The sequence below is a fragment of the Epinephelus lanceolatus genome, chromosome 14 (assembly GCF_041903045.1).
Source record: "Epinephelus lanceolatus isolate andai-2023 chromosome 14, ASM4190304v1, whole genome shotgun sequence".
Lineage (NCBI taxonomy): Eukaryota > Metazoa > Chordata > Actinopteri > Perciformes > Serranidae > Epinephelus > Epinephelus lanceolatus.
Window position 1 is genome coordinate 12,012,274 of NC_135747.1, and position 25,882 is coordinate 12,038,155.

Here is a 25,882-nt window from a genome sequence, read left to right on the forward strand (position 1 = left end):
TTTTAACTAAATACATTATCTGTCTCTCTTTGTCTCCTCTGTCGTCCTCTCCTCTATCTCCTCACTACTCTGTGACCAGTGTATCCGTGGTAGGAAGGCCTCGCTGGAGGAGCTACAGACGGTCCACTCCGAAGCTCACGTCCTGCTGTATGGAACCAACCCACTGCGGCAGAAACTAGACTGTAAGTTATATGATGAACACATTGATACACGCACACAAATTCACAAACACATTCATTACAAACTTGGGTTGATGTAGCAATTACAGTATGGATTTTTAGGCAATGTGCTAACCATGCAGGTGTCCACCTGTTTAATCTTAACTAGTCTGCTGGTGTGTGGAAGCTTTAACATTGAAATGAATGAGAGTTGAGATAAAAAGTGTTTCAAAGTACTTAGCACACAGGTTACAAGCACAGATGCAGTTCAAAGCAGACATCCCACTGCACACAGCAATTTACATATATACATCTTCCATTAAGCATTGAGTCTGTCCATTTGAGCTGACTAAATCACAGACTAAGTCCTTTTTTAAATGCCATGAATCTGCAGCGCCTGTGAAAGGAATCTGCTTTAATGCTTAAACAGTGTCATAACAAAAGGTCCGGTCCAATAAAGTCCTGGAGGTGTTACGATAAGGCGAGGAACTGCTGAGGCTTGTTAACTAGAAGTCGCAGAGGCTGCTTTGTCACTTATGTCTGGCCTTTGTGGCTTAAAGTGCAGGTGTAGCCAAGGCAGTCTCTTTGTGTGTGTGTGTGTGTGTGTGTGTGTACTGCAGAAAGCCAAGGGGCAAACCCCAGTGGTCATCTTAGCTTTCATTCCAGTGGGGACATATATTCCCCTCATTATTACTGCTTACACAGGAGAATCACCAGATAATCTCATGTAAGGTTCAGAATACAGGTGGGTTTGCACAAACACAAAAAAAATGAAAATGGAGAGGAAGAAAGTGGAAATGCATACTGGTATAAAACCTGAAATGTGGCAACTAGTCAGGGATTAAAGTGTTCATATATATTATATTAGATATCTGGTTAGGGGTTGTTTCATGTTGTCAGACTGTGGAACACATGTATTTTTAACAAATTGACAGGTGGCTAACTGAGACTTGGACATCTAACCTTGGTAATGCGAGTGCCATGCTCTGCCCATTGAGCTTCAGAGGTCTGCTGTTGTACTCATGAAACTTTACACTAGTCCAGTTGTCAACACTGGATTGAGATTAGTTAAACGTTTGAAAATCTGGGAAGTAAAGTTTTACACTGAACAAGGTAGGCAGTCAGATTCAATTCAAAGGCAATAAATGCCGTATGCAGTTTAAATGGACATTTAAAGGAATAGAAAGCATGTGTCTTCAATGTTTTTTAAGCCAAGGATCCCTTAGTTCAAAAAGAGACGGAGCAGGGACTCCCACTGACATATATTGTATAAAACATAGGTTAAATCAAGATCATTCTCGGAATATTTTCGGGTCTTCTCTCGTTTGTGCTTGCCTATAGCTACTAAGTCAGCAGCAGTTGTAGCATGGCATTAGCCTCACCCTCCGCACTTTTTGTCAGGGGTTTCTGAGGTGGACGGTATGCCAGAGTCTCTAGCTTGAAAGGTTACAAAGTGATCCACTGTGGCTCATAAGAATGTCCATACACTCTGAATATTAATACAGCTAACTGGCCAATATGTTTCAGTTGCACACAAATGTTAGCCAACTAGTTCACCTCACCATAATGGGTAAGTGCCGCACAGAGATTTAGAATTAGCTAGCTCACATGATTGCACAAGGATTTCGTGATTTGATTTCTTTGCTAGAAATGTATGTTAATGTGTATTTTCAAACATATTTCATGTTTTAAATTAAGAAAAGAAAAAAATATGATATAAATAATCAAACAATAATTTGGCAGCCCAACCCTCCCGCACTAACTCTAAGCACCCCCCACCTGTTGAAGACCCAGGAAATAAAGGTTTTGTCATGTAGAGATAATTCAGATTTCACCTAGTCCAGACCTTTCTGTCAGAAAACTGAAGTTCACTCATTTCCATTTTCTGTGACAGAACAGATCACTCTCTGGCCTAAAATCTTGATTCCCTGTTTAGAGGGAGGGGGTCTAACTATCAGGGCAATGAGCTGCTTTTTTTCTCTTCACCTTGCCCAATTAAAGCATGCCCCTGTATACTCTTGCTGTTTGATTAGGTCAGAAAGTCAAATGCCCAGTTTCAGGGGTCATGCACCCGTTTGTGCCTGTGAGTCCAAAAAGAGTTACCTCTTCACCTGGTAACCTTTTGCTCCCTCTTTCTCTGTTTGTCTCTCACACTTTATAATTCTCAATTTCTGTCTCTCTGCTTCAGGTTCAGTCAGTCCCATGTTTGTGAGGTTACCATGTGGAGGCATAGGGGTAAGTAAATTATTTTTTGTTCATAAAGTCATGCTTGAGTCATTTTACAAATATTCACTTAAGTAATTAAGTATTGGTGATTTGTGTGTCTGATATGACTTGGAAATTGCCAGTGTTAGTCATGCTGGTTTATTCAGTGGAAAATTGATGTAATAGGCTGTTAGGTTTTTACAGCATTGCACTAATCTAATCAATACCCAGCTGGCACCGCTCCATCTGACTTTGTAACGAAACAAATAAGCATAGTTTCAGCATCATCAAATAGTAGTATAATTACTGTGTTCCCCTTCGCCCACTCACTGACTGTGTCTCTCTCTCTCTCTCTCTCTTCCCCCTGCCTAAATAATGGTCCCATTTGTTCTTGTTCCACCAAACAAACACACACAAACTTAACACACTCGCACGCACACACACACACAAACGCCCCTCAAGGACCAGAGGCAACAAAAGCTGTTGCTTGCCTTTCCGCCGTGTTTGTAATTATAACCAGATGTTTTCAGCATACGAGCTGTGTGTGTGTGTGTGTGTGTGTGTGTGTGTGTGTGCGCGTGCGCATTGGTATGGTTGGGGGTATGTTTTTGCTTGTGTACATAGCAGTGTGTTTGGGGATGTTTGTTTGCTAAGGCAATGATTTAGATGGTTGCTTAAAGCTGGAAGTGCCGTCTTTTGAAATGGATTTGTTAGAACAGAGTACACCTGTATGTGTGTGCGTGCATGTGTGTGTTGTTGTTGTTGTTGTTGTTGTTGACTTTTTCACAATGTTGAGGATCTCCAAAGCCAGCCACCTACATTCCCCTTTGTTTGCTCTTTCTACATCTCCATCTCTTTTACATGTCATCCATACCTCCCCTCTCTCTCCGTCTCTCGTCCGTCTCCCCCTTCTTCCCTCCCCAGGGCTCACTGCTGTTGTGGTGGGAACAAGAAGAGCCCAAGCTCTCCGCTGCTCTGTTCTGCTCTTTATAATGGCAAATGGGGCTAAATTGTTGTCTTCCTGTCATACACACACATACAAGTCTCTCTCTCACACACACACATTTACAGAGGAAGGGGGCTGAAATTAGGCTGTCAGCCTGTGGGGAACCATCATTCCGTCATACCAGCACGTTCCCGCTCTTTTCTACCTCTGTAACACACAAACACACACACACACTCCTTTCCTTTCACTTTTTCCTGACTAACTTGCGTCCTGCTCCTGGCTTGAGGCAAAACTAACATCAACATGGGAAATAATAAACCACCCAGTCTCCACATGCCTCTTTAAAGCAGCATCTGTTTGTGCTCATTAACCTGACTTGTATACATGATCCAGTTTCCCATTCACTCACTCACTTGGCTCTTCGTTCGCTCGCTCCCTGCTCGATCACTGACTCGGCTACTACACAGCGTCCTCCACTTTCCTCGCTTTCTCTCTCTTCACATTCTGCTCCGTCAGTCACTCATCAACAACGCCCTCTATACGTCCTCACTCCCTCTTTTTAAGTTTTTAGTCTATGGTAAATGCACCAGTTTTATTTCATGACAAAGTCTTTCTTGGCACAACTTAAAAAGAGGCTTTTTCTTCCCCTGTGGATGTTATTATGGAGTCCTCCTCCAGCCTTGATCACTCCTGTCACTGGAGACAAGAGGGAAGTAAAGCCGGCCGGCTGGCTGAGAAACTGTTGAGTTGCTTAACAAACTGACTGGTTGAAGGACTGACTGGGTGTCTGGGGTGAATCCACCAGTCGGGCCTGTGTATCGACTGAGAGGCCATCAGCGTGGATGAAAAGGCCAGCGGTCTGACAGGGCGGGTGACTGGCAGGTTAAGGTTAACATATTCAAAGTAGGAGAGCCCTGGGTTTACATCACAAAGCCTCGCTAGAGCTCTGGCATCGGCCCGCTCTGCACATGTGTGTACAGTTCAAACACATCGACACACAGACCTTCCTTTTCTTCTTTTCCTCTGCCAGCTTCTCCTCTCTCTGTTTATCATGTGCTCCATCTGCCTGCAGTATCTGCCATGCCTGATGGAGGGTGTGTATATTATCCTGTGCACGGCCCTGCTCACAATCAATCACGGACTGTATTGTGGTCCATTTGGCCTGTATGCACGTGTACGTGTGTGTGTGTATGTGGATGTACAGTTGCATTTAGGGCTGAGGGCTGAGCATGCCTCAGCATTAATCAGGCTTGACCACTGAATGGTGGCCCAATGGCTGAACACACACACACACAAACACACACACACACACACACACACACACACACACACACAGACACAGGCACATGCAGTTATACATACAATCAATCCTAAATCTTATTTTCACTCTATGAAATAAATAAATAAATAAATGCAGAATAACTCAACTTTTCTTGCTCTGCTTTAATTTCCTTATTGTTTGTATCCAGACTGAAATTATATTTTTAGGTATTTTTTTTTAATCTGCACCATGCTGTTGTCCAGCACCTTTATATTTGACCTTGTCCAAATCTGTTAGCTGAGACCAGCTGCAGCTGCGTAGCTCACTCCGTGGTTGGTCCGTCACTCAGTCCACAAAAATTTCCCCAACCTTTGGAGGCAAAAGTTTTGCCCTAGGAGGCTGATATTTAGCATGGAGGTCAAGTGTGTAGAGTGTGAGAGAAGGTGGAGCAGTTGGACAGTTGGAGTGGCTCATCGCAAAAAAAGCACATAACTTCCCAATGGACTCACAGACTTGCCAAAAAGTTTGTGAAAAGATTAGTCATGCGCCAAAGGAGAGCTGATTAACTGTTAATGTCGAGTGGGCAAAACGTGAATGCATGTGTGTGTATGGTTGCAAGTATTGTGTTGTTAGTGCTGGTTTGTCCAGAATCTCATATCTGAAATAAACACCAAGTTTAGTTGATATTGATTTTATTCACATATTGATATGTCAACATATGAGCAAACTAATGTTCCCAGACTGACACACCCTTTACCTTTTATTTTTCTACTTAGAAATTTAGCCTCTTAAAGTGGAAATAGATAACATACATTTTTAAAATAAAAGCAAAAGTGAAAGCGAGGGTTATAGGGAACCAATCTAAACGCAGATGGTGTCATTATTGTATCACCATTACATTGTGCAGTCACATTTGTTTCATAATAAGTGAAGGCAAAACAAAAAAGTCTAGTTCCTCTTTAAAACACAGTTCTTACATCCCATAGTGTGCTAAAATAAATATTCAGAGATGATGCTGTCCACTCTGTCTGTATGATTAAGCTTCTAAATATGTGCGAGTGCGTCACAGCTTCTCTCGCTATTGTTTTCTCTCTGTTTCGGCAAAAACATTCCAGCATTCCCTAAATTGCCACCTTCAAAGACTCTCCAACTTTATGTAAAATGACACAAGCTAAATGATTTCGGATGTCCTCACAGTTTTACTGTCACACTGGAGTTATGTAAACCACACATCAAATATCCCTAAATAAATGGAAAGCAGTATAGAGTTGCATATTTCTGCTCCCTTTAAAAAATATGATATAAACATGTGTGTGTTTGCAGGTGGACAGTGACACCATTTGGAACGAGGTCCATTCATCCAGTGCAGCTCGTCTGGCCGTCGGCTCGGTGGTGGAGCTGGTCTTCAAAGTAGCATCGGGAGAACTGAAGGTTAGTTTGGATGCTTTGATGAGTTAAATGTGCAGCAAAGTCGTGGCTGTTTGCTGGGCTTTACTTTTAGTGATTGGAATGACTAATGGATGACATGTATCTGTCGTGTCTGTTTGGCTTTTATATGTGGGTAATTCTGTGTGTGCGTTTAATAACATGAAACAAAGCTCAGATGGACCCCACCAACATGAATCCATGATTAGAACTTTGAAGGGTTTGATTTTAGTTGTCATCTTCCAGTTGAGTTACATTCTAGACAACTGCATGTCCTCACAGACAGACGGAGGCAGAGCAAATGCTGTACTTTTTTGAGAACATTGTTAATGGATTCATCTCAGCTTGTTAACACTGTGAGTGCAGCGTCTCATAGCGCTGCACTATTCATCCACACCTCCAAACACCTCAAGACCAGAGAAACCTCCTGCCAGAACTATCCATCCCAAAGTCTCGTTAGCACCTCCAAGACAGACATCCCCACCCCCGTTATGCTTCGCCCACCAGCCAGCCAGCCTTCCTGTGTCTGTGGCTATGGCTGCTTACTGTTTGAACCCAGCAGGGAGGCCCGGCGCACGGGCACTGCAAATGCCAACAGTCCCCACTAACAGCCCTGTTTTATTGGTATTACACCGCAGCCACCTGCAGAGCAGCCGTCGCATTTAGCGTTAGCTTAGCACCACCTTACCACAGACTAATGACGTTCCTTTTAGAGACAGTAGCACACCATATTTTTGACTATATGTGCTTGCATACAGTACTTTTACTACATGTGGGCATGATTACTTTGAAGAAATGAGGGCCTGGTCTTTCAATATAGTGCACTGTGAGATCGGTAGTATCAGAGCTTTAAAGGAAAGTCAAATGGATCGCACACATAGTAGAAAATATGCTAAACTTAACTAAAACATGAAGAATAAGGACTTACTTCAACTGGGGTTAAAGTTCACAGGATTGACTTGCCCTCAGCTTAACCTGAACTTCACATACAGTACAGGCCAAAAGTTTGGACACACCTTCTCATTCAATGCGTTTTCTTTATTTTCATGACTATTTACATTGTAGATTCTCACTGAAGGCATCAAAACTATGAATGAACACATGTGGAGTTATGTACTTAACAAAAAAAGGTGAAATAACTGAAAACATGTTTTATATTCTAGTTTCTTCAAAATAGCCACCCTTTGCTCTGATTACTGCTTTGCACACTCTTGGCATTCTCTCCATGAGCTTCAAGAGGTAGTCACCTGAAATGGTTTCCACTTCACAGGTGTGCCTTATCAGGGTTAATTAATGGAATTTCTTGCTTTATCAATGGGGTTGGGACCATCAGTTGTGTTGTGCAGAAGTCAGGTTAATACACAGCCGACAGCCCTATTGGACAACTGTTAAAATTCATATTATGGCAAGAACCAATCAGCTAACTAAAGAAAAACGAGTGGCCATCATTACTTTAAGAAATGAAGGTCAGTCAGTCCGGAAAATTGCAAAAACTTTAAATGTGTCCCCAAGTGGAGTCGCAAAAACCATCATGCGCTACAACGAAACTGGCACACATGAGGACCGACCCAGGAAAGGAAGACCAAGAGTCACCTCTGCTTCTGAGGATAAGTTCATCCGAGTCACCAGCCTCAGAAATCGCAAGTTAACAGCAGCTCAGATCAGAGACCAGATGAATGCCACACAGAGTTCTAGCAGCAGACCCATCTCTAGAACAACTGTTAAGAGGAGACTGCGCCAATCAGGCCTTCATGGTCAAATAGCTGCTAGGAAACCACTGCTAAGGAGAGGCAACAAGCAGAAGAAATTTGTTTGGGCCAAGAAACACAAGGAATGGACATTAGACCAGTGGAAATCTGTGCTTTGGTCTGATGAGTCCAAATTTGAGATCTTTGGTTCCAACCGCCGTGTCTTTGTGAGACGCAGAAAAGGTGAACGGATGGATTCCACATGCCTGGTTCCCACTGTGAAGCACGGAGGAGGAGGTGTGATGGTGTGGGGGTGTTTTGCTGGTGACACTGTTGGGGATTTATTCAAAATTGAAGGCACACTGAACCAGCATGGCTACCACAGCATCCTGCAGCGACATGCCATCCGATCCGGTTTGCGTTTAGTTGGACGATCATTTATTTTTCAACAGGACAATGACCCCAAACACACCTCCAGGCTGTGTAAGGGCTATTTGACCAAGAAGGAGAGTGATGGAGTGCTGTGGCAGATGACCTGGCCTCCACAGTCACCGGACCTGAACCCAATCGAGATGGTTTGGGGTGAGCTGGACCGCAGAGTGAAGGCAAAGGGGCCAACAAGTGCTAAACACCTCTGGGAACTCCTTCAAGACTGTTGGAAAACCATTTCAGGTGACTACCTCTTGAAGCTCATGGAGAGAATGCCAAGAGTGTGCAAAGCAGTAATCAGAGCAAAGGGTGGCTATTTTGAAGAAACTAGAATATAAAACATGTTTTCAGTTATTTCACCTTTTTTTGTTAAGTACATAACTCCACATGTGTTCATTCATAGTTTTGATGCCTTCAGTGAGAATCTACAATGTAAATAGTCATGAAAATAAAGAAAACGCATTGAATGAGAAGGTGTGTCCAAACTTTTGGCCTGTACTGTACATGCTCATGTGTACACATACTCGCACATGCGCACACATTCACACACATGCTTAGACACATACGAATAGACCTCTGAGGATCCTTTGCAGCCAAATGACCAAATTCCACCTGCACCAACAACTCTCTGAACTCCACAGCATGCCATAAATCTACTCCACGCATACACTTAAATGTCTGTCTCTCCATCTGTTGCTTTCTAGTTCTCTTTCCATGTCTATTTTAATCCATTGTTATTTTTCCTCAGCGTAGAGCAACAATCCCCCTTCCCCTTGTCTCTCATACACCTATGTACATACTGTAATATGCGGCCTGCTTTAACCGAGCGTCTTCAAACCAGCTGAGGCCGTTGTCTTTACAATAAACTCCCGGCTGGCTGCTAATCCATAGCAGCTGACTCAACATCATTAGTCCAGCTTGCCTCGCTCTACATCAGCCCAAACATCTATCTAATGTCCCCACATAGCAGTGGGAGCCCCCAAAAACAGTTGCTGGGAGTCCCGTAGGTCCCTGCCTTAACAAAGCTCCCCTTAACTGACCCGATGTAAGCATCTGTTTCTGTGTGTGTGTGTGTGTGTGTGTGTGTGTGTGTGTGTGCGCTTATGAATTGTGCTGCCTGTGAGAAACTGTTTTAAATCTTGAACTAAGGCATGAGACATTATTTTGAAGAATAATGGTAACACGCATTGCAGACGTGTCATCATCTGACCTCTCAGTCTCTCAAAGAGAAAGAAAAAGTATCACTAGATTAGAGTGAGCAGCTATAAGGTCAGACAGAACCAGCGTCCGTGTACCAAGATGGTTTACTGTGTGTACAGTAAGTGTGTTAAATATGCTGAATGACTTTTGTTTGCCCTGACAGAATGGTTTTGCTGTAGTTCGACCACCTGGACACCACGCTGAGGAGAGCACGCCTATGTAAGTAAACTAGAAATATGACTTAGAGAAAGATCAGCTCTAACCTCTAATTCTTTTTTTTTAATTCAATTCCTTTTAGAACATACATTTTCCTTACATTTCTTACATTCTTGATGAATTGAAGTCATAGGAGTCCATGTTGAACAACAGCAAAACCATATCAAACATCAGTTTACCAACTCTTGCACAACTCATGCAATATAATCCAAGTCACATTTATCCAGTTGTATGCTCAGCTCTTCCCAAACACATGCATTTTCGCTAAAACATTGCTATTTAAAACACTGCTGCATAAATAGTTTCACGTGTGGACGAGCAGTGTTTTAGATAGTACGTTTTTAGTGAAAACGCATGTGTTTGGGAAGTACTGAGCATATGACCGGATAAATGAGACTTGGATTACACTGCATGAGTTATGTTAGAGTTTGCAAATGATTGTTTATAGTTTAACTGTTAGATGTGGTTGCCAATGACTTCAATTCATCAAGAATTTTCTCAGTTTTTGGATTTTTCGTTCACTGTGGAAGCATGACAAAATGAAGTTTTCTTTCCAAACTCAGTGTAACATGGGTTAAGTAAAAGATATACCCATGATGATTTGGGAGGTGAAGAATTATTTTAAAGCATCCACTGCACATTAGACAGTCAGTGGATGTGTGTTGTTCTCAATGTGAGATTTACAGTATTGCAAACAGTACAGTATTGCTCAAGCTTGTAAATGGGATGTATTTCAGGGAGTTCATAGCACTGTCTTGTTACTGTCCACTTTCAGGGGCTTCTGTTACTTCAACTCAGTCGCCATAGCAGCAAAGCTGCTGCAGCAGAGGCTCAATGTCAGTAAAATCCTTATCGTGGACTGGGTAAGTGACACATACAACATTATGAGTTGCTTCTTACATAAACATCTGTTTAGAGAATGCAAACACAAAGTGTTGTGGTGGCAGTTAAACATCTTATTTGCATAGTGAGTAGTTTTTTTTTCCTCAGAAATGGCTAGGCAGGACATTTTGTAACATAAACCACAATGAAACAAATGAATATGTATATGTGCCCATCAGGCCATTGAGTTCACAACAGTTGAAAACTATAAAGTGCACTATTAGAAGAAGTGCAGCAGCCACGACCTGCATGCTGTACTTGTTATGAGAGGAAGGAAGGGCTCAAAGTATTGGCTATTTGGGTCAGACATGGTCTTTCTTTCGGAAAAAAAAAAAAAAAATGGACGAAGTTATTTCGTAAAAGGTATGACAGAGCCTCTGTCATGTCTAGGAGCACTGCTCCTCAGTGGCGACCCTGGCTGGTCATGGCCATTCCCAAAAGCCTTTGAAGGGCCTTTTCATTTCCTCCCTGTCTGTCACAGGGGGACTTTTAGTGCATCTAGCAAACTCATTGTCATGCCACCCCAGCCAACAGGGACATTTTTAGGATCACTGTATTAAAGCATTCTTGGGATATAGACGATGAGGTCATTTAATTGATGTTGTCTTGTTGGCAAAAGTGAATAACTTTTGAAGTTGAGTGTTTTATTGAATCCTGCTGACCATCCCTTTTTTACATCACACAAGACTGCAGCTGAGATACAGACATGACTGTCTGGCAGTGTTGCCATCTCAAAGTGTCATTCACTTGGTCTTAGTGCAGGTATTGGTAGCTTGTTGAAAAAGCTTCTGTTATGCCTCTGTCAGAATTGAAGGATAATTATACTAAGAATATTTTCATTCACCTACTTAGTTGGAAATTGTCCCACACTCTGGGGAAGATTCACAAAGAGTGGATTGCGGCAGCTGATAGTACCATGAATTGTGCATCACTCGCAACCACTTTCTGCCCCGTCTCAAGGTCCGATTTACAAAAGATGTTACGCTAATGATATTACAGCACCAGTAAAGTTTTGCAGCTGAGTGCAATTTGCCCTTTTCTGCGTCTGATTGCAATTATCCATGTGGCAAAGTATAAATGTTGCCTTTGCGCCAAGAACACAGTTGGCAGAACAATGTCAGAGAGGAAAAGAAGACTGAAATATTCAGACCGCGGGCTACAGGTCCTGACCGACGGGGAGCAGAGACACTCCTCAAAACTTTGAGCAAGAATTTTAAAACATGACGGAGGGAAATCATGAAACCCCCTAGTCTGTAAATGTGCTTCAGTTACCACCAGCTCTCTGAAGATGCTAATAATTTCACTGTATCATTGTGATTTGGACTGTTTTTGCAGTGAGACTAATTTGCATAAAAAGGGGCCAATTTTGTGCCAAGTGTATGAATATTACATAATTTAAATATGTGCAAATAGCTCAGCAGCAGCGAGACGCTATTTGCTTGGCAGCCCAGGTCGGGGTGCGTTACACCCTTTGTTGGTGCTCTTTGAATTACACAGTTTCTTTTGGTCTTATTTGTGCAGCTTTAAGGGCCACAAAAGCTGCAAAAAACCTTTCTGAATTCAACCATCTGTGCAAGATTTTGTCTTAACCAGTCTCTTTTCAATTTTCCTAGGATGTGCACCATGGTAATGGCACCCAGCAGGCCTTCTACGCAGACCCCAGTGTTCTCTACCTGTCAATGCATCGCTACGATGATGGGAACTTCTTTCCTGGCAGTGGAGCACCTGACGAGGTCAGAAGAAACACCAGTCTGTCTCTCTGCCACCTGTTGCCCAAAGTAACCCAGCTGTGTGTGTGTGTGTGTGTGTGTGTGTGTGTATTGTAGGTGGGCAGTGGAGCAGGTTGCGGCTTCAATGTGAACATGGCCTTTACTGGAGGACTGGAACCTCCCATGGGTGATGCAGAGTACCTGGCTGCATTTAGGTAAGATACTGATATCATCTGCTACTATAGAGAGAATTAGAGTTTAAATTTTAGCGAGTTTTATAGTTTGAATTTGATGTTAGTGGCGTCACTGTAGATTTCATTCCTTCGCGATGCTAAATACCTGCCCTCAGAGTGACTTGGAGAGAAGACTCTGCAGTGCATAGTTTGACAAATGACCCATTGGGGCCTGTTGAGTAGGTAGGAAGCTCCTCCTCATGCTTGGCCTGATTTCTATTAGGTCCACTTTCTGGGGCTATTTATAACCTCACACACACACACACACACACACACACACACACACACACACACACACACACAAACATGCACTCATCCTCACACGTGCAAAACATAGACGCACTACAGCCATGGACTCCCCACAGACATGTACATGTCTCATACACGTCTCTGGTTCATACAGAGGATGGTAAGGCACAGGTCTGGATTGGTTCCAGCTCTCTTTGAAGATGAACCCATGATTGCGACCGTGCGTCCATCTGGCCTGAGTCAAACGCATCAAACCGACAGGCCACTGTCTTCTCGCAGCTTTCGGCACGCAAGCCCCCGGAAGCAAACCTTAGCCCGTTAATGCACCCCAGACCCCTGTGTGCTCTCTCTCCCCCTCTCTTTACTTTTTATTGTGTCTTCCCCCTTCATTCTGCTCTTTCTACCCATGTGTGCATATGCACCGATGACAACCACCTAAGATACAGTACGTATATCATACTACAGACATTATTTATAATCCATCACCAAAGCCAGTGCAGTTACCTCACACACAGGTTGGTACATTATTTGTATACTATTTCTTTTGTATGAGTATTGGTCATATAAATTAAACATCATTGACCAGTAACACTAAAATCAGTCTTGTGTAGCTGTGACAGGCTGGTATTGTATGATTTCATGGTTTTATATGGCTGAGAATATATGTTAAAAAATGCACTGTAAGTAAAGATGCCGTTTTTTTAATCCAAAACATTAAATAGATGTCCGCTACAACACTACGACAGTTGGTTACAAATTTTATAGTTACAGATTTACTTTACACATCTTTATGTGCTGTCACTGCAGCTCTGGGGCCACAGAGGCTGCTGTTTGATGCAGTTTAGATTGTAATTCAAATTTAATTTTCTGATTCTTTTACACTTAATGACTATTTTGCAATATTTTATTCACAGTTTACCCCGTATGATATGCTGTAATTACAACAGTGATTGATGGCTGGGGGTGGATAGGCCTGTCTCTCTGCAGAACTTCAGTGTTGTGGATTTGCAGTTTGAACATGTTTACTATTAACCGGTATAAACTTAATCAGATCATTTTTGTACTCCAGCCATTAAGCATTCAATTCCATGAAGTTGTTGGACCTTTAAAACACAGACTAAAAAAAAGAAAAATTCATGTAGCAGAGGTTGAGATATCCTGAAGACTCCGTCCCATGTGGATCACACTACAAAAACACAGGATCCTGCAAGAATTCCCATAATGCAACTCAGTAGCATCTTTCATAAGACTACTGACTCCTAAATCCCCACCTCTTTCAAACACCACACCTCCAGTTTGTAATGCAGACTTTTGGTTAGAAAATCAAGTCTCAAGTCCAAGCTGAGATAACACTGATGACATTGTCAGGGTTCTTTTTTTCAAACTTTGGAAAGCCAGAGCCGCAGAAGATATTACGCAACACTTTTCACAGACTGTGTAATACTCCTTTGATCCAAAAACTTAATTTCGTGTGTAAAATTGGTGGCGTGCCCCTTTAACTTTTAAACAGGCATTGTTGGAGGTGTTTCATCTGTATTTGAGCTGATCAATGTAGTATTAAGTTAATCAATAATGCAGTGCACTCCAGTTAAACCAGCCCACCCTGTAAACATTAAACTGGAACCACTTTGTTAAACAGTAGTTTTAGTGTGTGTATGTTAGTTCAGGGGTGCATGCGTCCATATGAGAACATGCATGTGGAGAGGTGTTTGTGTGTTCTGTTTGTGTAATTGTAGGCTATTAAATTAAAAGATGGAAGAGATCCAAAGATATAAAGTGAAAGCAAATAAGAGTTTGGGTGTGTATCACCTCAGACCCTGGCGCCATTTGTCCCCCGAGGCTTTAGCAGTATTGGACGATTCATAGGCCCCACAGGACGGCAGCAAACTTGTCTCGCAGCTCGTAGATCTACCACACACACGCAAAGTAACACGGTTACAGATACAAGATAGTCATGTGTTTATACAAATGCACATGTTGCACACAAGCTTATAAAAATGCAGAAGGTCCTGGGTTAAACTTTACATGAGGGTGCATGCATATGCACAAAAACACAAAGTAATAGATAAACAAATGCTCCCACATGCAGCTTTGACATAAATGTGCTTACACATTTACAATCACATGCAGACGGGACACATGTGCACGGACACCTGATACACAGCCTCTCTCTCTCTTTCAGTCTCATTGTTTATCTGTGTGTTGTGGTCCTCTCCTTCCTCCCTATCCGTCTTCGGGAGGGGATGCGTGCCTCGCGGCCGGCACCTTCCCATTCCTCCGCTGGCCTGTGCCACGTTGCATTTGCAGGGGATCAAGTCTGAGCCTCCAGAAAGCACAGAGAAAAAAGATAAGAAAATTGGCCCTAATGAAAACCAGAAGCACCGTCTCTCTCTCTCTCTCTCTCTCTCTCTCTCTCTCTCTCTCTCTCTCTCTCTCTCTCTCTCTCTCTTCCTCCCTCCCTCTCTCCTCATCCTCCTCCTTTCACTCCCTCTTCTGCCATGAACTTGGAAAGACGAGAGAGGGGGAGAATTAAACTTAATTCAAACCAGCTCTCCGCAGTGCCAGATGACAAGGCTTTGATGTGTAAGTGTGCGTGTGTGAGTTTTTCGCTCTCTTATTCTCTCTCTCCTCTCCCGCTCTCCTCTGCTTTTTTTTTTTTTTGCTTTTTTTTTTATGAACGGAGGAGGAAAGCCTTGAAGCTCTGCAGTTTAACCTTTTGTTGGCTGGTTTGATGAGCACTGCTCCCTCTAAAGGACAGGGTCTAAACTCTTCTAAAATGGCCCTCACCTGGCATGACATTCAATCTCTCCAATAGTACGAACACAGGCTTACTGGCCTTTTAATGCTTTACATCATTAAAACCTTGGATTTATCTGCTCATGCCAATTATCTCTGTTAAATACTGGCAGATTGTTTCACTGAAAAACTTGCTCTCACGCCTTTGCATAACGGAAACATGACCTCAGATGTGTTTACACTCTTTTTATTGAAGTAATAACATATCTGTTTGGCAGAAATGGAAATGTGTTTTTAGAATATTACACAGTTTATTCTACTGTAGTGTAACAAAATAAAACAGAGAAATTGACACTTACCTAAAATTTGTGTAGAAATATTAAATGCCTTATCTACAGCTTGTGGTCCACCACCAAGGCCACATTTCAGCCCTTTACCCTCCATGTTAGAAACACAGAGTGCATTGGATTAGAAGGTATAATCAAGATGTGGAAAAGGATAAATTAGGGAGTAGAGTAATTACACAAAGATGAGTAGTCTCTAGAGAGGAAGTTTTCCTTGGCTCAAAAGAATCACCACCACGCCAAGACCTACTGCTGTATTAACCTGTGTGAGCACATTTGTGTGCAGTTGAAATCATGTTGGATGACAATTGCCAAAAACTGAATGCGCTCATCAGGAATAATTAGTCAGAGCAGAGGAAATGGGAAAAAAAGGCCCTTTGTGAGGTTTAGTTTTGTGAAGTTAGTAGTCTATAGAATATAGTCAATGTTAGACAGGGACCCAATGTGGTCATTTTCAGATTCATTCTTGTAGTCAAGTTTTTTCTAGATAATGTTTATGTGCTTTAATAATCAAAAAACACTTTTTCCCTCATACTGTCTGTCCTGGACCACCTGTATTTACCCTCTGTCTGAAATGCTCCATTTAGCGGCTGTTTCTTTAAGCCCACCTCGAAAAAAAGCCCAGTCTGCTCTGATTGGCTAGCGTTTCAGATTCTTCTGTATCTCTGCGTCTCTTCACCGCCAAAGAATGATTGTAATCCTTTCTACTGTGAAAAACACCAATAAAAACTTCTTGACACAAGCGGACATGTTCCAGTAGGAGAATGATCCGAAATAAGAGAGGAATTCACAAAATCGGCAACCAAGTTTACGTGTTACCCTCGTGTTAGCATGTAGCTTCCTTAGTGTGCCTGGAGCAGATGCAAATAGGAAAATTTCGGCATGCTGTGACTGTAGCCAAAGTAGAAAAAAACTATTGGAAACAGAGTTTATAGAGCAGTAGAAGACCTGAGGCTTTGCTCCATCGTTTTGATGTCGGTGGGGTTTTTGATTAGAATCCTGAAATATGACCTGTCATTAAGATGAGCTTAAGAGACTTTCACATTTTGTTCTACAAGCCAAAATATGTCATTAAATACCCCACACATAAATTTTGACATCCAGAGTCCTAAAAAAGATGATGATGATGATGTTGATGACATCAGAATGTCATCATGCCAAACACTACTTTACAGTCTTGTTATGGTGGCAGTGGCTTTTTGTTGAGGGAACCAGGGCGATGCTAACTTCCACGTTGGCCTCCAAAAAACTGACTCTGTTACTTCTACATACATGAACATCAATTTGAAACTTTGGCCTAGTTTAATAAACATCATTCATTATCAGTAGATGCACCACACACAAGATGGCTGAATTGCTTCTTCTTTTAATTTAATCTTCATTTGAAGAAGGCGTTTTTTGTAATGTTTTAAATGAAGATTAAATTAAAAGAAGAAGCAAGTCAGCCCTCTTGTGTGTGGTGTATCTGCTTATTTACTACCAATCTCATGTTTCCTGCCAACACCTGCAGCAAGTCATAAGGACTGACAGTGCACTGCAAGGGACATGTGCTTTTGAATGAGGTCTCCTTTAAAAGGGCGTGATGTCAAAGAGAAACTTGTTATATGTACACAGAGGCAGTGAGAATGATATTTCACGTGTGTGTGTGTTTACCACACAGATTCAAGTCATATGAGTCTCATCTTAATTATTGTCTGTCATCATTGTTGATGTATAATTTGGAAATCCTTCAGCAGAAGTTTCAAAGTCTGAGAAAATAGCCCTGATGATGTCAGGCTTGAGAAGATGAAAAGTGCAGGATCCAGTATTTTTGGAGCTTGACCCCTGCAGCATTTATTTTGACTAACTCTTTCTTTAATCTGTTGATTCCCCCAACTTTATGAATGGGAGAACTGAGGTGCTGGAGTTTAATAACCACACAACATTCCCACACACTCTCTCACGCACATGAACACAGGCCCAACATTCCTCAGCTGATACTTTGACACATGCACCTGTTGCTAGGTAAACCAAACAATACTAAACAAAAGTTTACACTAAATGCTTACCCAAGTTATTCCACTCACAGTAAGATCTATTTGGCAGTTGTTTAGATCACAACTTCTTTACTCAGGATGCCCCGTAGCTTACAGCTTAGTCGTAAACTCTCCCCTCCCTTAATTAACCGAGAGGCTTTTTCATCTCCACATACGTAGCCTCTGATTCACACACAATTAGTCTTCCCGAAAACCGCTGGTTTCCCTTTAATGCCAGTCAGCTAATTAATTACTGTGGGTTTTTATTTCGTTAAATGTCAGGATATTATTCCAGGGGGTTGGGGGATGGAACTGATGACACCAGCAGTTTTCATCCTCGTGACCAGAACTGTCTCTGTCTGGGCTCAAGGTTGGAGGAGGGAAAGGGGAGCCCTCACTGGTTTAAGTATCCTTGGCGGTCAAGGCTTTCCCCTGCACTGTGTGTCAGCCCACATGCACGTCTGTGGTCAACCCCCTTTAGTGTGGGGTCTTTTATGGCCCAAATGTTAATGGGCCAAGGCCGTGGGTGTCTGTAAGTCTGTGATTGGGCGGAGAAAGAGGGAGCAAACCTGTAACACGTGATAGAATATAAAACTGGAGCTGAAAAATTTTAACTTTCCTGAGGAGAGTGGTTGTTCATGTCACATAATTGTTTGGTTTACCTTTTTAGACACATTTGCACTTGCCGTAATGCTGACATAATTTTCATCTCTTTTCATTCATGCTCTTACTCACTCAGTCTTGGTCCATGTTTTCTTTCTAGACTCCTCCCTCACAGGTTTCCTAGGGCCTTGCCCTCTTTCATTTTCTTGCTCTCTGTATCTTTATCTCTCTCATTCAAACTTTTTTCCCAATCCTATTCCTTCATCTTCTTTACATGACGTTTTCCTCTGAAATATTGCCAGAAGGCACGCACACAGAGTGACGCACGCACTCCGTGTATCCTTTCTGTCTGGAACTACCAAAAAGCTCCTAATACCACCTCCCGCCTCTCCCTCAGACAGCTGTGTGTATGTATGGGTGTTGTGTTGTGGTGGGGGGTGTGGTGTGCGCAGTTGAGGGCTGTAATTTGGTGGTGAACAAGGGCTGGAAAAAACGGTGGCCTCCGGAGTTCAGGGCACGCTGCTCGCCCACAGCCGGCAAACCAGCAACGTGTTCCTGAGGTTGGCAAAGTACAGAGGACCTACGACGGAACCCTGTGGTACTCCGTCACTCGCAGACCTCACCAAAACACTGCTTGCCCAGATATCCCAGACCCCCCCAAAAAACATTCCTGTGTAGACTGAGCAAATCCAAGAGAACCACTTGTTTTGCCATCTGGGTAGTCTATAACTATTTATGCACGAAGTGAAACATCGTAAATCATAAACGAGATTACTGAGACACATTTTACTTTTATACAAAGTTGACTAAGCCTCCAGTGTGCCTACTAGTTTAGTGATGTGTCATTTTTAGTGATTCCTAATTTAGAGATACCCTTATAGATGTCCTCCCCAGATACAGAAAACCAAACTTAAACTTATATAATCAGCAGTTTAATTTTTTATTTTTTATTTAAGCAATGCATACCAATTTATAGTTTAATTAATTTCTTTAATTTAAAAAAAGTTGTGTCCATCTCCCTAAAAAACTTAATTCAAGCTCATGAATTCAAACCTTACTCAAATCTTATGTGATCTAATCTTTGCAAAACATGTATTCTCTGATGGGTTTTTTTTTTTTCTAACAGGGTCATCATATAAACCGGACTGGATTTTCCAGCCACAGCTTCCACTGAATCATTACACAGTACCCTACTGTTGATTGGATTTATGCGTATGACACATTGCACACAAGCACTCCCTCCCTGCCAGCTGTGTCAGAGGAAGATTGTACACAAACAGCCCTCACTGACCACACCCATCCAGTGTTAGAATTACCCTGCACGCTCAACGCAAATACACACACATGCAATTATATCTGTCCTTCCGTTTCTCCTTTTTACTTAAGGATGTTGCAGGGTATTGCTGCCTCCAGATTTCCAAACTCTCCACTTCAAAAAGTGTACGCTGTAATTTTCTCTGCCACACACATACGGTGCATACAAACTCATTAGGTGGATGTTTGCTTTGACAACCATGAAAGGGAAAGAAAAGCCATAGAAGAATTAAAAAATACAGTGACTGATATACAGCAATAATGACATGTAGCATCTCCACCTGATTACACCGTATACTACAATCATTATCAAGACAGTAAGCACCAAAGGCATATCTCCATATATATATTTTAATGGTAGTTCTCTCAAACTCCAGTAGTTAGCCACCAGAGGTGACAGAGTTCATTTAGCTTGCCTGCAGCAAGTCAGTCATTCTTCTTATTTTACAGTTTTTTGATTAGTTGACCCAAAAGAGACATGGTGTAAAATATTTTATTAGGTAAATGTAGCTTCATCAGAGTATGAGACTTTGGTTGATATGCCACAGTTTGGTCTTTCTTTATACAGCTGTCCCGTATGCTCCATTTTTAGTCCAGTGTACGTCTTGAATCTCTGTATGTTTAGCTGTTAATTTCATATGGTTTGATACAGTCATATATAATGGAGATATATAAAACTGTTTATATTTGAACAATTAATCCTGAAAATCTGGCTCATCAGTCTCTGTGGTTTTTGATTGTACTTCTGAGTGGTTGAGCAGCAATTTCTTATCTTGGAATATACTATGTTGAATGTATTTTGGAGCAGTTTATGTTTGGTTGTAGCCCAGTCATCCTGTCATGTAGCCAGCCTATTGAATATATATTTTACACTTACAGCTGCAAGCATATTTGTTCATGAAATGCAGAATGACTTTTTGATGAGCCTGCTTTAGACCGCTGTGACTCAGAAAGGGCCAGTTGGAAGAGAGACTAACCCTCAGCCTGCAGGACAGACTTTAACCTCACTTATCATCAAGATTTCCATGCTGTTGGTGTTTGTGAGACACTGATAATTTAAACGACCTCTTCCTTGTAGCGAAAAAAAACATGCACTTGTTTTCATACAGTGTTCTATATTAAGTAAAGCCACAACTGGTCAGAGATAGGAATCTTATATGACTTGTGAAAATTTACCCGCCTCTCTCATGCAGTCTCCACTATAAATATGTTATTTTGTTGACGCTGTTTTTTCCTAGGACGGTGGTTATGCCTATTGCCAATGAGTTTGCCCCAGACATGGTTCTGGTATCTTCAGGCTTTGATGCGGTAGACGGACATGCTCCACCCCTGGGAGGATACAAACTGACAGCCAAATGTAAGTGCTGACCACAGTTACCCAGTTAATCATTCTTGGTTTTCTAAGCCATAGATAAAAATTCTCTAAAGGACTTCTAGTAATACATACACATAATTTTAATGCCCTTCACTGTCTCACTCATGTCGTTCATATTTTCTTTCTGTGCAACACAGCGCAATATTTGATGGCAGCAAAGACTGACAGGCGCACACTCAGGCACACAAACACATGCTTTTGTGTTTATTCTGTATGTCTAACTTGTGTATTCAGATCAAGACCTTGGCGTGCCAGCAAAGAGCTTTTCTAAAACCATCCCGCAGATCTCAAATAAGAACAGGGGTCTTGGTTGTTAAGGGGTGATATGGGTGGTTAGAGAGGATTGCAGGAAGGGGGATATGGGTAGAATTTAGGGGAGAAGAAAGTATGGCTGAATGCATATATTAAAACTCCCCTCCTCCTGAGAGAAAAAGATCAAAGACTGCGACCAAGCCTAAACGCAAAGCTGCATTTATTAAAATTAAACCTGGATCGTATTATGGCTTGTTTTTTGGCCCCCAGTAAATCCACAGTGCGCTCTCTTTCTCTCTTCCTCTCTCTGATGCAGTCACCCTTTTTCTCATTCAGGCTCAAACCCCATTTTTTCTCTCTTTTTTCTTTGATCGATATCCAAAAAGGAAGTTAGAGCTTGAACAGTGCTCCCCCATCTCATTCTTTTCTCCTGCTCCTTCTCCCTCCCTCTCTGTCTCTGCCATCTCTTTGCTGTCATTTCCTGTGTGTCCAGGCTTTGGCTACCTGACCAGGCAACTGATGGCTCTGGCAGGCGGTCGGTTGGTGCTTGCCCTGGAGGGGGGTCATGACCTCACAGCCATATGCGATGCCTCCGAAGCCTGCGTCTCTGCTCTGCTTGGCAATGAGGTAAGATGAGAGCCAAGAAGAGGAGGGATAAATTACCAGGTTATCAAAATAACCTGTAGGAAGGCACTAAGATCCGACAAATACATTGGGAATTTTGGAGTAAATCTATGGCTGGTGTGAGATTAAATGGGGGCTGAGGTTTACAATTGGAGCTTCAATCACATACCACAAATACCTCAATAGAAAGTATGACTTGGTTAGTTCCTGCTGAAAAAATGGCATATTACTTATTTTGGATTTTTTTCCTGAGACTGTGAATTCTCTTTATTGTACAAGCTTCAGATTAATGCCAGCCATACAGTATGTAGTTCAGCATTTATTAATGCATCAATGAGCTTTATTAACAGCCACATTAGCTTTAATGTACAATTGCATTGAAGTGAACATGCAGAACTTAAAAGTACAGTTTTATTTATCAGTCTCGATTGTTTTGGTGTTGTCGAGTGTTGGAGACATAAGCTGTAGAGATATCTGCCTCGTTTTGAAAATACATTTGAAAAACTAAACAGCAACGTCTCTTTCCAGAAATCATGACACGTGATGCTAGGTGAGCTAGCAGCAGATGCACACATCCTTCTGTGCGGTTCCTTCTCCTGAGCTAGCTTATTACAGGTCAGCAAGGAGGACTTCATTAATGTTAACATCTTGCGCTGTCATGAGCATGAGACTCTTGTCCATGAGTAGATGCACACTTCCTTTTGCACAGTGATATGGTTGGCAGGTGTAGTTCAGTAGAAAATAAACAGTTCTTACATGAAGCTGCTCACAGCAAGGTCCGTGGATTATCTTGAGTGACCTGGTCGTAGCTTCTGGAAAGAGATATTGCTGTTGAGTTAATTAAGTATATTTTTTGCAATTTTAGCACCACAAGCTGAGTGCCATTTAGTTCCATTTTATTAAAAAGAAAGCAGACATCTCTACTGATATCGCCAACACTTGCAACTCAAACTAAAGCAATCTAGATAAATAAAAAACACTACAGGTAAAAGGAAAAATATGTAATTCTTATTTTGAGTTGAACTGTCTCTTTAAGCAGATGAAGAGCATCTGGTTCATTTGTGTTCTCAGCGTGAAATTTTCAGAATTCAGTTGCACTCAGCTTGCCTCTAATTTTTATTCCTGGCTACATTTCCGGAAACGAGTAATTTTCTCTGAGTTTGAAGTCAACATGCTACAAATAAATGAGCATAAAATACTAATAACAGATATTTTCCCATTCCTTCCTAAGCTAGAAAACGGCACCTTCTGCTTTGAATATTTACATCTCAGGCAACTTTGAGATTTTGTTCCCTCTGACTGGATGACTCACATGAATGCTAAGTGAAGTTTTTTGGTGACAGAGGATGGCAACAAGAATTACCTTAACCACCAAACACAATAAAGGTGCAGGATAAAGGTTAGAAATACAGGACAGACTTGCTTGTAGAGAAATCTCTGACAATAGCTCTGTTATCTGAGCCAAAACCATCTCCTCTCCATCTTACGCCCTCTCTCAAACACTCAGAGTGGAAGTCAACACCACACACACACACACACACACACACATACACGCTACACACATACAGACACACGCACAAACACGTCAGTGTGAGAGGATTTCCAGGCAGAAGGTTAATTGTGGGAGTGTGTAGGATGGGCCGTGGAACTGAACAAACATCACCGCTCTGTGATTCATGGCGCACAACAGAATAGCAACTCCTCTAAGCCGCCCACTCTTTACTTCCAACTAATGGAGAGGCTGGAGTGCTTTTTTGGACGAGCTGCTCAGTCTCATTTTCTCCTCCCAGATTATGTGTCCAAGATATCTCAGTGCTTTTATTTTTAAAGGACTACTGAATTGTGGCAGAGAATGGAGATTACGGAGCTTTCGGGGAAGAGAAGAGGATGTTACTGTTCATTTGTTTGTTTAGAAGAATCCATGCACACCGAGTACAAGCATACTTGTGTCTCAAGAGTCCACTAGTAATCATTTGCTGTATTGTTCAGGAACCATTTTATGTCTGACCACTAATGAACAGGACAAAAATGCACATTTGCTGTTAGGCGTACAGCCAGAGGGGAGTGAGGTGGCTGTTTGCTATCTTGCTGAGTTATTTTTCTTATTATCTGAAACTGTTTGTAGTGTGTCGTGCCATCTTACAGTGGCTTGAGTGGATGGATCTTTCTATGTCCCAAGTGTGTTTTGAATGCTTTTACAACTGTAGTCAGAGCTGTCTACTTGTGATCATACAGGATGTGTTGTGTCTCAGAGAAGTCACAAAGTCAGTGAGGTGTTTTCAATTCAGTGAAGTTCAATTCAAGCCAATTCAGAATGGATGGTAGATCCAAATTTTGCAGACATGTTTGAGCAGTGCACAGACACCTTGAAGGTAATTTTCAAATTCACTCCTTAAATAACGATAAAGTAAAGAGAGGGCCAGAGATTCACACAGGTGCTTGGCCATACAGGGGCTCTGCATGTTTAAACAAGAACCTTAAACTGAATCCTAAAACTAAAGGGAAGCCAGTGCAAAGAAGATAAGATGGATGTGATGTGTGTCGTCCTGCTTGTCCCAGTCAACAGCCTTGCAGCAGCATTCTGCATTTGGAGACAGTCCAGTAGCCCAGCCGGGATGATGCAAAAGTAAGAACCATACATCAGGAGTATGTATCTAGACAGACACTCTTACATTTACTTCATTTATTTTGAAAAACTGACCACTCTCAAGTATTGCTGCAGGCCTGGCCAAGAGCACACCCTGAGTGTTGGTTGCACTGGAATGGTTGGTGTACCTGCTAAAGCCATTATCAAATGCCCATTGAGACATTCAGAAAAGTTATACTGATGTATAGGTCTACACTTCTCATTAGGTGTATAAAGTACCTTACAGAGCATGAATAGAATACAGTGGTTGCCAAATGTCTTAGAAGAGTGAAAGACTGTTTTTTTTGCCATTGTCTTTATTTTAGTATGGACTAACATCAGTGCTGGTAGAGGTCATGCTACATGAATTCAGAAGCAAGCATTTACACCCAAGTTGTATAGATAGAATATAACAGTTGGTGTGTTCAGTTGAATTTATCCAGTGGACAAACACAATCATATTTTAGTCTGAATTTCAAAACAGCTCAAACCTGTTTGAGAAAAAAGTTATCAGTTATATATGTCTTTAAATGTTTAGCTTTGAATCTGTATCTGCCTTGTTTAAGGTGGTATCTCTGAATTCCTAGGCCTCTTGTTCCAGCCCTGCAGACAGCTCGAGCTATAAATGAGTTCTTGGAATCGTAAAAAAAACGCATGGCGTTGTTCCATGTGGATCTTGGAGTTGAAGCAAAACAAACAGAACAATAACACAAGATCACATTAATAAAATTTGGTCACTGCAACCAACCAGTCCACCGTCATGTGGAACATGAAGACATTGACCAACACAGACAGATTACCCATGAAGGAGCTTTTACAATGACAGTGGACAAACTGGGGTTTAGGTAAAGCACTGTGGAACATGCGGCAGTGTTTTTAATCCTTGAATATTTCTCCTCAAGAGGAAAGCACTGATACGTGCCAAACCTGTCAAAGAAAACTAACGGCTCTGCTGGAGCAAGGTTTTGCATAAGACGGGAAATGCACAGACTGGAGACTTAATCTAATAACTGTGTTTACCTGCACTGTGCCCACCAATGACTCAAAGTTACATGGAGTAACACTGCCATTACAGCTGGTAAGGATTCAGGAATTCAAGGACACTTCAACAGGGCGGATGCTTTTAGCTGTCACGGAGGTTTGTACTCAGGACTTCCAGTTTGAAGGACGCTCTCGTTACTCACAGCACCGCCCTGCTGCAAAAATAATGAATTGGATCAGGGGGTATGCTTCTTGGGTTTCAGCAGCCTGCAGAGCACCGGCCTCGGCAGGGGTTTGGAGGAGGTCACTGGATGGGTGCCATAGGGAGCTGAAAATTTGAAAATAGGCAGGAGGCAGGGAGCGTCAATTGCCTCAGCCCTGCAGGACACCCCTTTCACCCGAGCACCCGGG

The 25,882-nt window shown here is 42.0% G+C and overlaps 1 protein-coding gene across 3 annotated transcripts in view; it reads left to right on the forward strand.

The window, feature by feature from the left end:
* Positions 1-25,882, forward strand: part of hdac4 (histone deacetylase 4) — a 132,736-nt gene that overhangs the window by 97,264 nt on the left and 9,590 nt on the right. For all 3 annotated transcript variants that reach the window (XM_033617908.2, XM_033617910.2, XM_033617909.2), the window contains 9 exons: positions 80-182; positions 2,347-2,393; positions 5,894-6,001; positions 9,476-9,531; positions 10,304-10,391; positions 12,024-12,143; positions 12,237-12,334; positions 20,852-20,970; positions 21,734-21,867. In XM_033617908.2, coding sequence (XP_033473799.1) covers positions 80-182; positions 2,347-2,393; positions 5,894-6,001; positions 9,476-9,531; positions 10,304-10,391; positions 12,024-12,143; positions 12,237-12,334; positions 20,852-20,970; positions 21,734-21,867 — 873 coding nt within the window. The remainder of the gene's footprint in view (positions 1-79; positions 183-2,346; positions 2,394-5,893; positions 6,002-9,475; positions 9,532-10,303; positions 10,392-12,023; positions 12,144-12,236; positions 12,335-20,851; positions 20,971-21,733; positions 21,868-25,882) is intronic.